General features: G+C 53.3%; 1 protein-coding gene across 3 annotated transcripts; it reads left to right on the forward strand.

The window, feature by feature from the left end:
• Positions 1–1,909: 1,909 nt before the first annotated feature.
• Positions 1,910–12,651, forward strand: PIANP (PILR alpha associated neural protein). Of its 3 annotated transcripts, XM_075903891.2 has the most exons (6): positions 1,910–2,206; positions 7,580–7,648; positions 7,875–8,440; positions 8,584–8,665; positions 8,943–9,170; positions 9,566–12,651. In XM_075903891.2, exons 2-6 carry the CDS (start codon positions 7,602–7,604, stop codon positions 9,585–9,587), a joined length of 945 nt encoding a protein of 314 aa, XP_075760006.1. In that variant the 5' UTR covers positions 1,910–2,206; positions 7,580–7,601; the 3' UTR covers positions 9,588–12,651. The 3 variants fall into 3 exon arrangements, with proteins under 3 accessions (XP_075760006.1, XP_089628046.1, XP_075760026.1); XM_089771920.1 differs by lacking the exon at positions 1,910–2,206 and having other exon boundaries at positions 7,010–7,648; XM_075903911.2 differs by lacking the exon at positions 1,910–2,206 and having other exon boundaries at positions 7,580–7,641.
• Positions 12,652–13,488: the final 837 nt, after the last annotated feature.

Below are 13,488 nucleotides of genomic sequence, written 5' to 3' on the forward strand. Positions count from 1 at the left end.
CACATACACTGACACACAGTACATTGGTCACTCACACACCTTGCCATGCACAAACTCCCCTAGAAATGCCAGCCCTTCACTTCACTGCTTTAGAAGGGTAACAGCTGGTGCTCAGGTTGGATGTAGAGCAGGGGTCTCCAACCTGTTTAAGCACGAGATCACTTTTTGAATTTAAGTGCAATTTACATTCTACCTCAAACCCAAATATCCTTTGCCCCGCTTCCTTTGTGCCCCTTCTCCGAGGCCCCACCCCTGCTCACTCGGTCCTCCCCCCATCCTCTCTTTTAGCAGGCAGGGGCACAGGGTTGGGGCACAGGCTCTGTTCTTGGGCTAAGGGATCTGTAGCATGAGAGGGGCTCTGTGCTCAGCATGGGGCAGGGAGTTGGGGTGCAGGAGGCAGGCTCTGTAAGGGTTGGGGGGGGCTTGGGGCTAGGTCAGGGGCTGGGGTGCAGGAGGGCTTCATGACTGGGGCAGGCGGTTGGAATGCTGGCTTCAGCTGGGCCCTGCTTACCTCAGGTGGCTCCTGGGTGGTGGTGCAGTGGGGCTAAGGCAGGCTCACCCCTGCCCTGGCCCTGCACCACTCTCAAAAGGAGCCAGCAAACCCCCTCCATCCCAAGCCCTGGTGTGCCCTCCCCACCCCGGTTTAGTGAAGATAGAATACAGGTGGGAGAGGGGCACCCTGAGATCAGTGTCCCTCCTCTCCCTTCCCTACACAACAAATGGGAGGCTCCCCAGTTGGGGGGGGGGGGACGACAATGCCAAGGCAAAAAGCAGGAGCAGCATGGCAGTGGGGGGGAGGGGCAGCTGAAGTGCTGGCACTTGATCGCCTCTTGGCCAAACCAGTCAGGATCCCCTGTCAGAGGCTCCATGGTCTACTGGTAGATCCCGATGGACTGGTGACCACTGCTGTGGAGGGTGACATTGTGAAGCGGTGACTTTAGGAGAAGAGGAGTCCAGTGGGGATGTCAGAGGCGGAGATCCCAGGGGCATAGGGAGTGATGGGAAGAGGGTGTCGGTGCGGGGAGGGGTGCGGGAGAGGAGCAGCCCTAGTGGGATGGGGCACTATGCTGAGCTGTTGGGTGGGAAGGCTGCTGCAGCAGGGAAGGGCTCAGGGCGTTAGCAGGTGGCTGGGGCGGTTCGGGGTGACTGGGGGGAGGGGGTAAGCCCTTTGGCACGAGGCCAGGGCAGATGCAGAGGAAGGGGCTGGGCTGGGGGCCAGTCTGGGCGGGTGTTTTGGAAGAGGTTGCAGGGGCGGGAGGGGGGGTTGGGGGCTGGCTGGGCAGGGATGCTGCGCAGGGAGCTTGGGGAGGAGGGGACACGGGGGGATGGTGGAGAGGGGCTTTCCTCGCCGGGGGCGCGGGGGTTCTGCATCGCCCCTCCCAAGGACAGACCCTGCCGGCGTCTGGCTTCACTGGCTAGCGCTCAAGCCACGAGTGACGGGGCCCTTGGAGACACCGCTCTCCATAGCAACGTAATCGCTTCCCGTTAAGATACGGACAATAGGCAGCAAGATGAGCGGGGGAAAGAGACAGACAGACAGAGACAGACAGACGGGGGGGGGTCTGGCTGCAGGGAGCAGCAGGGCTCGGCAGCTGGGAGGAGGCGGGGCCAGGTGTGTTGGGGGCAGAGGGCGGGGGTGCGCGGAGGAGCAGGGGGTCAGTGGCTGGCGCTCGGATGGGGGGAGCGGCCGCTGGTCCCGGAGCAGGGGCTGGGAGCGGCGGGCGGATGAGCCGGGGTCTGGGGGCGCACGAGGGGGCGGGCGGTGGGGCCGGGAGCTGGGGGCGGAGCCCGGGGGCGGCGGAGGGGCGGGCAGGGGGGCCCGGGGCTGGGGGCGGAGCCCGGGGGCGCAGGGGGCCCGGGGGCGGCTCGGGGCGGGCAGAGGCAGCACTGGGGGCTCGGGCTCCCGTCGCTCTGCTGCGCGGCTCCCCCGGCCCGCCCGCCCCCGAGCCCGCAGGCAGCCGGGGCTGCGGCTCTGGGCGGGCCGGCAGGCAGGGGGTTAACGCAGCCGGCGAGGAGAGACAGAGGCAGCGCGGGGCTGGCCCAGCCCTCGGCAGCTGTTTATTCCAAGGCAGCCTCTCGCTCCCTTCAGCCAGGGCTCAGCCCGCCGCGCCCGGCCATGCGAGGCGCCCGCCGCAGCCGCCCCAGCCGGGCCCCCCCCGCCCCGCGCTCCCCCGCGCCACCTGCCCCTCGGGCGTCCGCCCGCAAGGTGAGTTTGGTCCCTGGCTCCGGGCGCCGCGCACGGTCCGGGGATGCGGCGGGCAGGGCTGGGCAGGGGGCGCTGCCGGCCGAGTCATCGCTCCCTGGGCTCTCGTCCCGCGCCCCTCACCTGGCCGCTGGTCCGCCCGCACCCTGCCCTGCGGCCCCGAGACCTGTTGTGCTGGAGGCGCCCACCCGGCCCGGGCGCCCGGTGCGGGGAGCCCGAGAGCCCGGGGTCTCGGGCCGGGCGCTCGGAGAGGCAGAGCGAGCAGACTTGGGACACACGCGGGAGGCTGCTCCCGCACCCGCAGGGCGCCGCCACGGCGGGCCACGCTCCCGCTCCGCATGCAGCTCTCAGCGCCGCCACAAGCTCGGACTTCTCCGGGCCCCGAGCACTGGGCGGTCCGCCCCCGAGCCACGCTCCGCACGGAGCCCAGCGCCGGGACGTGCCCCTGCCCGCGCACCCTGGCGTAGCGGGGTCCGTGCCCGGAGTGCTCTGAGCCGGCAGGGCCCCGCCCCAGGGCACTGGCTAACCCCCCGCACCACGGGCCCGCCCGGCGGAGACCTTAGCCCAGGACTCACACGCGGGCAGCAGGTCCAGCAGCATCCACAGCCCCCAGCCGCCCGCATCCCACCTCAGCCTCCCGACAGTGACATCTCCTCGGAGGGCGACCGGCATTCCCGGGCCCATGCCCAGCGGGACCCCCGTGCAGCACCCCCAGCTCCAGGGCAGCAGCCTTCGCACTCCCAGCCCCTCCCACGCCCTGGCCAAGTGCCTCCCACACACCGCACAGGGGACCCCGGCCCTGTTCTCTAGCACTGGGGCGCCCCTGCTCTCAGACACAGAGCGGCCCTTCCTCGGCCGCGGGCACCAGGATTCCCAGCTCACTGACCAAGTGCGGTGGGACTGGCACCATGGCTCAGCCCTGAGAGTCCCGCTGCCACTGCCCCGGCTCAGTGGGCTCTGACCTAGGCACTGCCAGTCCCCTGCTAGCATTCGCCTCCTTGCCAGGGGCAGGCTCCGTCTTGTTCTGACTTATAAAGAGCGGCATTGGGGGTGGATCAGGCTGGGCAAAGAGGGAGTTTGCCTGTAGCGCCCGATGAGATGGAGTTAATGAGCGATGTTGCTATTAGGGAGTCCCATAGGCTTGGCCCAGCTCCTATGAATGCTCGGTTCCTCAGGCTTGAGCCCTCCCCCGTCTGCCCATTGACAATTTCATTTCTCCAGGGGAAGGTATTTGTCACACGAAGCCATCTTGGCAGAGGGAGAGGCGATTGATTGCTCGTGTCACTGGGGTCAGTCCCATGAAGGGCTTTGAATATCAGGATGGAGACCCTGAATTGGGCTCTCTCTTTAATGGGGCCCTGTGTGGGGTGCAGAGAACCAGGGTGGTGCATTCCAGCAAAATGAATTGCTAAACTAACAGGCTGATGTATCCTGAATTCCTGACGCTTTCTGAAGGCAAAGTGCTTCATTCCCATAGAGAATATTGCAATCGTCTTATTTAGATACTACAAAACACAGATCCCTGTGGCCAGATCCACGTCAGATAGAATTAGCTGCAATCTTTTGACCATCTTGGCTTCCTTAGTCCCACTAGCATGACTTGTCTTGTATGTATTCGGACTTAGCCAGTTGCTCATTAATCAGATGTTGTTCACCACAAAGCATCAAGAAAGCTATGAGATTTACAGTTTGCAAGTCCAGAAGGGACCATTGTCATCATCTTATCTGACCTCCTGCCCAGCACAATAGAATTTCACCGATTTTATTTCCTGCATCAAGCCCATAACTTCTGCATGAGCTACAGCATATCTTTTAGGAATACAGCCATTTCAAGACAATCCACCGCAGTCCTAAATACACTGCTCTGTTGTGGGATCCTCGTTGTTAACAATTTGTCTCACTTCAGCTTCCAGCAGTTGGGCACTATAGATAACAGCTGATGCAGTGTTGACTCGCATCAGCTTATTGCTGGCACCTCAGACATGCAGTGTAGTCTCCCTAGCTCTCTCAAAGTTTTATATTGAATAGGGTGGCAGAGAGAACTGAGCATTCGTGGCTCCCATCTATGAGGCATCAACATGGATAAACAGTTGTCCATGATTAATTTTTGGGGTCCACCTGCATGCAACAGGATCAAGACACTAGCAGTGGGAGTCATATACAACATTCAAGTAGAACATCATCTCAGGTTCAGCCCACTAGCACAGAAATGCATGCTTCCAGCCCACGAGAGCAGACTGCCAGGGCATTTGCTCTGACAGGCACAGTACCAGACTCTTGGCACAGTGGGAGCCATGGTTTGTGGCACAAGCCCCAAGATTTACACTTCCAGTTTCCAAGAACAGTGGGATCTCTGCCACACAGGAAACCAGAACCAGGGAGTGAGTGCAGCTGGCTATGTAACCCACAGTAACAGCACTGGATTCACATTCCCAGTCTCCAAGTGCAAAGAGATCTGCTTGTAGTTAGCACACGAGTTCCAGTAGGTACAGTCTGAGTCTGGGTGCATAGTGCAGTGACTCAAGAGTGTGGACACTAGTCTCAGGTCAGAGTATTAGAAATACATGCACAAAAGCCAAATTGGTTCTGAGTTCTATTTCAGCAGTCAAGTTACAGAGCTCTGCAAATCCATAGATCCCTGCTTTATATCTATGGGTATCCACATCTGCAGATATGGCTGCAGATCTGCATGGCTCATTTTTGTGGATACAGATGCAGATGGGCATACAAATTTTGTATCCAGTCAGGCTCTACCAAATGTCAAGTGGAAACTCTTCAGGTAATACAACAGCCTTAACATGTAGTCACTGTCAGTCTCCTTGGGTACACTGATCTATCTTGCTACCCAAATGAACCTATCTTTGTGATAGATGGTATCTTACACCAAGCATCATAGCAGTAGTCAAATTACTTTCAGTCCCAAAGGACCAGTTACTTACCCCAGGTCAGTGGCATGTTAGATCTTCTACTAAAGACAACATTTGTAGGCAATCTTACAGCAAACTTTATACAGAATTATTAAATAGGAAAAGGACATTAAAGAGCTATTTATGAAGTTGTGAGTAAACATAGACAACTGTGTAACAGTCTTCAATTTCATCAGGTAATAGAAATTTCTGTATTCAGCAAACTTTATATGTCCATTAGGATTAATCCAGGCTAAGCAGCTGGAGATCTTGCGTATGCCTAAAAACACTTTGGTGCCCTAGAGTTCAAGCGCACAGAGTTCCTTTTGTTTGGGGGGTTTTATACCTCTCCTGCCACATGTCTTGACCTGCAAACTCAACCGAAGGAAGAACTCTTCTTGCAGGACTCTTCTTCACAGGGAGAAGGGTAGAACAGTAGAAGTCTTTTATCCTCTTGTGGATAGTACACAGGGAAATCCCAGTTGCAACATCCCACAATTATTTGGTATCAATGGACTTTTCCTTTTGGGATTCTGTTAAGATCTGCACATCACATGAACTGACATTTATCTTCTCTCTGGGGATTTACACAATTTAGAGGTTCACAATACAACTGCTCAAATATTATCTTACACTATGGGACACAGATGTTGTGAGATTAACGAATGCAGCAATTCATAAGTATTCAATAGAGACTAAACACACTCTCATAATTCTAATACCTATTTTAATATACACAGGTGAGCCAGACTGATTTCAGTTGTCTGGTTGTCAGTTTCAGTTGAGACAAGGGGATCTTGGCAAGAGCTGGCACCTGGTCTGCCAGCATCAGAGTGGGATTGCCACCCAAGGGCACCAGAGCTAATGCTTACAGCCCCTGAGTATAGCAAGATTCAGAACTCCCAGCTTCAGAGTTCACATTTAAACATCTTGCTATGCCCCCTCTATCCATCACAGGTTGGGAGTAATGTAACCCCTGCATCAATGAGAGGCAGTAGCAGGAGTAGCTGCTGATCTCCATGCCCTTCATATTTGGGGAACCCCAGCTTCTCTTTATGGGTTGATCCTGCTACCTGTGGGACCAGGGCAGGTTGCATTAGCGGATGGATGAGAATTTTTTTCCTCTGTGAACCTTGTTTAAATATTTAGCAGAAGCTACCTAAAAATATCCCCACTTAACACAGCAGCAGCGAGACATCCACTCCCTCAAGATGACTGTCATCTCCTGCTAACCTTGGGGTGATCTGTCCCTTGCTCTAGAGCTGGGGTGACACTCCTGATGTGTGTGTGTATGTGTATTAAAAACTGCCAAAGGACTGTGCACAGCTTGGGAGTAGAAGTTATGCAACAGGTTGGCCCTCAAGTCACCCCAAGCTGGACATTCTCCTGGCTCAGTCAGTCATGAGCACAAACAGGCAGACTTCCACCCCTCTGGAAGATACCGAGGCAGAGCAGCAGGGAGCTGTCAATGGGTTCTCCACACACATCCTTGCTGACCCTGGAGCCAAGATTTTGTAGCTACAGCAAAAAAATAAGCAGACTATTTACACTGATTTTCTGTTTAAAGGTTTTGCTTTAGAACAGACTCCCAGTATCCGGCAGCTCATCACTCCACACCTCAGAAAAGAGTCTGGGACTCCTCTGGGCACTGCTTAGCGGGAGGGAGCGCCTGAGAGTTGGAGCAAGTGCAGGGCAGGAAGGGAGCAACACCATGCCTCCTAGTGCCCAGCTAGAATGCAAGGGGAATGGGCATGGCCAGACCATAAACCCAACGTATAACCTTAGTTTACTAGTAGCTATGCGAGCTAACAATATTACTAATAGAGAAATGGGAAAGAGTGGCAGATGAGAGAGAAGGAGAAGAGACCGGAGCAGAGGGCATGGAAAACCTAATTCCGTGTTAGCCAATGGGAATGTAAACTAAATATTTGATGGGTACATTTTTGCTCTTAAATTTGTTAGCAGATCTGGACTTTTCTAGATGATTCACTCTCACTTTCATATTGTCTTTATCACTGTTGTTTCCCCCCATTTTCTCCAACACACACTGGAGGAGTCCCTTTTTTAATAAATGTATTACTCACTCCATAGTATAAACAAACAGAATTCCAACTTGATCTAGTGACAAGCAAACAAAGACTGAATTCCCTTCGACCTTCAGGCACAGAAGTCCCTAGTGACACTGTGTGCACAGTTTGTACAAATGTTAGTGTGACTAAGTGTGGGCATGTGCCTTTGTGTGCCGTGGGTGTGCATGTGGAGGAAGAAGAGACTATGGCATGTGCCTATGTGAGTCTGCACAAGATGTGTGTATGCTCAAGACGTGTGCCTGTGGGCTGTGTGGACAGCGTAGTGTGTTGGGGCCCAGGCTGTGAATGACCAGGCATGACTGGAGCATTCACATCAGTGCTGATGGGCACTAGGAGTGCTGGAGATGACAGCCACTGAATTTCCTTTTTTTGTCCCTTAGTGAAGAATATGAGACGGGGTGGATGCTGAGTGAAGATACTGTTGCCTCTGCTATGGAGTCAGGTACCTGGTAGGTTCATTACTTCCAGTTAATCAGCATTGTAGAAGGCACACTACAGAATAGGAGAGGCACACTGGCCAAGGGGGGACTCAAGGCACAGCCTTTCCTTGCAGGGCTATAGATGCCGTAGGAAGGGGGTAGGAATGCTGGCTGTGGTGCCAACTCAGCAGCTCCAGGTCTGCCATCTCCCAGCAGGGGGTGCTCTTTTGCCAATTCTCTCTCTCTCCTCCCTCAGTGTGATGCTCCCGCTGGTTTCCTGTCACCACTCGCTGCAGCTCTGGACCCTCCTGCTCCTGGCCTTAACATGCTCTTCACACGGCGTCTGGTCTCTTCGCTCCCGAAGCCCCCTTGCTCCCCGGCCACTCTGTGCCCGGCGCAGCCCCTCGGCTGCCAGGCCTGTTTGCATCTGGGACAAGATCTCACCCCCAGAGAGAGACTCGCGCTTCATCACACTGCGCCAGCGATTTCTGACCCCAAAGGAGGGGGAGCTGCGTCATGCCATGCGGCTGAGGCGCCAGGCCCCAGGAGCCCGGCCTGCCACCCCCTCTGGGTTTGAGGAGGGGCTGCCTTCATCCCAGTACCCCTGGGCCATCGTATGGGGTCCCACAGTGTCAGATGAGGATGGAGGTGACACCAACTCAGCCAATCCTGGCTTCCCGCCTCTGGGTTACACCTTTGTTTCACCACATGGGATGGCAACGGCACAACCCAACTCCCATTCGCTGCTGCACAATGCGGGGCTCAACCTGCGGGAGACGCCCGCTACACTGAGACCCTTTTTATTCGGGCCCCGGGGAGAAGGTAAATCTGCACCACATCTCTGTCACCTTCTGCTGGGAGAGGCCAGGAGTGCACTCGGGTGGGCAGGGGCTCGCCTGGCCCTTTCCCTGCGGTGCCTCTGGCTGGGTGCTGGAGGCAGCTCTCACGTGCTCTTTCTCTCTCAGGTGTGGATCCTCAGCTCTATGTTACCATCACAATCTCCATCATTATTGTCCTAGTCGCCACCGGGATCATCTTCAAGTTCTGGTGAGTGGGGTTCCGGGCTGGGAGTGTTATCTTACTTGGTTGCACACTGGGAGCCTTCGCTCCTCCTGGGGCTCACCAGGCCAGAGACACTGCTTGGACTTTGGGGAGGCGCTTTGGGGACATGTTGCAGAGTGGTGGGGGAGGGTTAGAGCATGGACCCAACTGTGCTCAGGGTGCAAGGGCTCCGGGGGCGATAGGGCACAGACTCCATTGTTTTTGAGGTTCGGGTACCTTAGGGGCAAGGTCTTCCCTGGTCTTAGCGATGCTCTCTCTGCAGCTGGGACCGTAATCAGAAGCGGCGGCGTCACTCTGGGCAGCAGAGTGGAGTGCGGCAACAGGAGAGTCAGCAGCCACTCACAGACCTGTCGCCCACCACAGTCAGCATCCTGGGACCCTACGGAGACACCCTGGTCCCGACCCCTGAGATGGAGGAGCCCAGGCAGGTCCAGGAGGGTGTAGAGAAACTGGGGGGCCAGGGGAAAAGCAGGACCTTCCAGCTCAACCGGTGAGTGACGGAAAGGAGGGAGTACGGCGGGGACAGAGATGGGGAGAGGGAGAGGAAGAGGAAGAAAAGAACGCTGGCCCAAGAAGAGACAGAGAGAAAGAGAGAGCAGTTCTCTGCTGCCCGTCTTGGAAACCAGGGCACAGAGGGTTGTTTGGTGCAGGGAGCCAGTGGGGAAAAAAGCGAATCTGGGGAAAGGACTCCAAACTGCCCTCCTGCTCTGGACTCTGTGCACCCAGGGGGGGCCTCTGTTTAAGGGAAGGGCTGGAGTCCCATTGCATGAGATGCTAGGAACTAGGAGCCTTGGGGAGGGGGTGGAGGTGGGGAATAGTACTAGCCAGGCAGGGAGGGGGGACCTGAGGAGGCATCTTCAATCTCTGATTATTTTATTTCTCCAGGATCCCCTTGGTAAACCTGTGAGACTCGTGGCGCCTGCTTCCACGACCCTTCTGCCGCACCCAGAGAGCGTCCTCGCCTGTTGCCTCTGCTACATCAGGAACCAGCTACTTGTGCCACAACTTCCCATTACCACAATTACCTTAACTGTCCCCAGATGTGCTCAGGCAATGGACAGGCGGTGCCTCACTGGCCTCATGCTGGAGGGGGAGAGGAAGCATGGGGATGACAAGAGAGTGGTGTCGGGGGGTGCAAGAGCAGTCAGTGTTGTGAAATTTTAACCTCCTGACCCTTCCCCAACACACACACATGCACTTTGGTCTTGGAGAACAACCTGCCAGTGCATGCCTACCATGGGGGTAGGGGAGGTGGAGAGGCAAGGGCCTACCCCCAGTCCCAGCCACTCTGTGTGTTCCTTCCTGTGTCGTGTGCTTTGAAGTGTCTTCCGAGGAAGTGGAGCCCACTGATTGCAGAGTTCCCAGCCTTAGGCAGGGATTCCAATGGGCTGGGGGGGGAGTCTTCTGCTAAGGACCCAGGAGCTGGCAACAGCTACTGGTGGTGCTGGGAAGAGCTCACTCAGCTCCTGCCCCCTCCCCTTGGGGAACCTTGTCGCTCCTTCTGTCAGTCCTGTCTTCTTGTTTTCTCTGTCTCCCAGTGCTTCTCCTTCTCGCTTCTTTCTCTGCCTCTTCCTCTGTATCCCGCTCAGCATCATCTGCTCTCTCTCGCTGGGGCTGGCTGCAGAATAGCTTCCATGCTCAGCACTTGGATCTTTTGGACCCCCCTGACCAAGGTTTGGTCCCCCACTCCAAGGTGATGTTTCCCAAAAGCTGAAGGCAAAATCCTCTGGCCATTTTCTAGCACAGCAAGTATGAAAAACAATCAGAAGCAAGGTAACTGCCCTGTGTGTAACCCTGAGCAAGTCTTTTATAGTCAGGGCTACAGCAAAGGAGCTGAAGTACAATATATGGGTGTGGGTGGCTGCACAGAACCTTTGCTGGGAACTGTGGGATTGGCTAGGCAAGGGGAAAAGTGGCTTGCATTTAGCAAAGGTCCACTAGAAGGCTCAGCTGGAAGAAGCATTCCAAATGGGGCGAGGAAAGGCCAGTGAAGGCAGGGAGGGACTGATGGCAGAGAAGACAAAGAATCCACTCATCCCATATGCCAAAAGAGAGCAGTTCATAAGCCACACATGAGAGTGTTGTGAGGGTGCAGACTGTGCACAGGAGAGACCAAGAGAGAAGGGCAGGCAGAAGTGGGATATTCATGGGTGAGCAGGGTGAGGTTGAATACCGAGGACACAATGGCTATGTTGTCTCTGCCAGAAAATATGTGTTGGCATGATCCTAGAGGAAACAAAGTTCTGGATTCTCTGCCATGATGGAGTTAGTTGATGTCAACTATTGGTTGGGGGAATAGCTCGGGATGTAAGTGACTAGTCACTTCTCTGAGGGAGCAGGAGCTGGTGCTGGGGGGAGCTAGCTTAAAAGTCACGGGCTGGGGAGGCAGAGGTGCAGGGGGGACTGGGCGCGAGCCAGGACTCAGCTGTCGCAGTTCATGCCCAGTCCCCCACAGTGCTCTTACTACATTTAAAAAGTAGAGGCACAGTGTCTGGGACCAGACACGAGCCAGGGCAGCTGAGTCCCGGATCATGCCTGGTCGCCTGCTGCACCTCTGCTTTTTAAATGAGCTGCTCTTACTACATTAAAAGACAGAGATGCAGCAGGGCTAGCTCACGGGGCCGGGAGCTAACTCCACTGCAGGTCTGCACCCCCGCCCCCCATCAACTAACTGAGTAGTCAATGGAAATTCTATTGACTACTTGATTAGCTGATTAAACACAATTTAACATCCTTAGACATGGCATTCACCTCACCTGTCTATCATGGGGGTAGGGGAGGTGCCTGTGCCTCGTCTCCACTAGGATTTTACAGTGAGCTGGCCAAGATGAGACAATCATCTCAGAGTAGAGAAACACCATTGTCCCCTTTTGTTGTCTCACTAGAAGATTTGCCTGGTGTTGCTTGGGTCCTTAACTCAATGAAGTGTTGTTTTTCTTCATTTAAATCACTGCTGTGGGGTGGGGCTGCGGAGATCAGTACGCTGGCTGTCCAGGAGAGAGGACAACCTCAGCCCTCTCTCGCTGAAGCAGCCTCTCCATGGCAGCTACAGCGGGCACAGCCGAGGGAGGGGTGCCTGTCCCCTGGCTGGGGACAGACAGACACACAAACAGACAAACTCTCTGAAATACATAATAGACAACTGTCCCTTTCCCCACCCCTGCTGGCCCAATGGGGTTATAGCTGTCCCACTCCACAGCTCTGGCCCTTTCCTGATCCCCTGTGATCATTCTACAGCAGTGTTTCTTAAACTGTATTCCGTGGCATACCGGTGTGCCGCAAGGCAGTCAGAGGTGTGCCATGGAGAACAACAGAGTTCAAAATGCCCGCTCCTTTTTGCTCAATAACTTTCCTCCCGTCCCTATTTTTCTTTTTTTGCTCAATAACTTTTTCCTGGACTCTTTTTTTTCCCCGTCAACACAAAAATCCTTGGTGTTCTTCATAAAAAAAATTGTTTGGTATTCCTCCATCTTAAAAATTTTAAGAAACACTGTTCTACAATATAACTGTCACTTCTCCCAGACCCCTCCCTTTCCATTTGATGAGAAATAATTGAATTCCAGGCACATCCCATTATCCTGGCATAGTCAAACTCTGATCTTGCTTTAAGTTCTAAGAAGAAGCTGCCTACCAAATTTGGTGGTTCCAAATTTAGGAAGTGTTCTTGAGCAAATGGACTCGCAGGCGCACATTTCTAAAATATATACGAAGTTTAATGTCTGTTCAGATAGAACCATCTCCACCAGGTGATGGGGGACCAAATGGTCTGATGTATTTTCTAGCTGGCTTACTGACAAGGTTATTGATAGGGACACGAAAAAGTGAATTTCCTTTATAAAACACAAAAAATAAACAATAGACATTTGAAAAAGCTGATGTTTATGTAAAATTACAGGCTTATTTTTTAACACTAGGCTGATTTATAACTATGAACTGTTTCCTTATCTAAGGTACATTTTAAACTGCATCTATAGGAGAAAATTTGTGCCAGTTTAATCATATCTGTTTACAATGTAATAATTTAAACTGGTTTAACTCTTGCTTAAATTCATGTTGGTAAAATTACTAAATTAAGCTAAACTAATTTAAGTGAGATTTAAACTGATTTTATGACATTTACACTGGAAAATTTTCACTACTTGAACGAGATCATTTTAAAATCAATTTAATTAAATCAATGCAACTTTTCAGTATAGATCAGGCTTAAATTTAGGTTCTTAGACTTTCAACCCACTCTCCTGCTGAGCAAGGGATGACTAGGTTCTGCTTTTCCATTTAAGCAAGAAACGGAATAAAAATGTTTGTGGCACATACAGCTAGTTCAGTGCATGCTGATTGTTTTAAGGAATTCACAAGCTCTGCTGGCAAGAGGCATGTTAGTAGTGCTGAGTGAAATGTTTTCAGCAAATAATAATTTCACCAAAAATACATTTTTCAGAGCACTGAAACTATTTTCAAATTTGGGTAGAATTAAATGAATAGTTTTGACTGAAAAAAGAAAGAAGCTAGAATGGTTCAATTTAACCATTTTGAAACACTTTGTTTTGATTTTTCAAAATTGCATTTCATTTTCAAAATTTGGCCATTTTGAGAAGGGTGAAAACATTCTGAAAATGACAGTGCCTCTCCTCTCCATGAGTATTTCATTTGGACAGATGATTAGGGAGGAATATAAATATATTGCTTTAGCATGCAGGGGTATAATCGGGAAGGTGAAAGCACAGTTGGAATTACAGCTAGCAAGGGATGTGAAGGGTAACAAGAAAGGTTTCTATAGGCATGTTAGCAATAAGAAGGTGGTCTGGGAA

Source organism: Pelodiscus sinensis, chromosome 1, assembly GCF_052426305.1.
Source record: "Pelodiscus sinensis isolate ZL-2025 chromosome 1, ASM5242630v1, whole genome shotgun sequence".
Classification (NCBI taxonomy): Eukaryota; Metazoa; Chordata; order Testudines; family Trionychidae; genus Pelodiscus; species Pelodiscus sinensis.

Bases quoted from the DNA above. Each gene is read 5' to 3' on its own strand.
- PIANP (XM_075903891.2), top strand. From the start codon at position 7,602: ATGCTGAGTGAAGATACTGTTGCCTCTGCTATGGAGTCAGGTACCTG. The intron at 8,441-8,583 runs GTAAATCTGCAC...TTTCTCTCTCAG, and splicing joins ATTCGGGCCCCGGGGAGAAG to GTGTGGATCCTCAGCTCTAT. The intron at 9,171-9,565 runs GTGAGTGACGGA...TTATTTCTCCAG, and splicing joins AGGACCTTCCAGCTCAACCG to GATCCCCTTGGTAAACCTGT.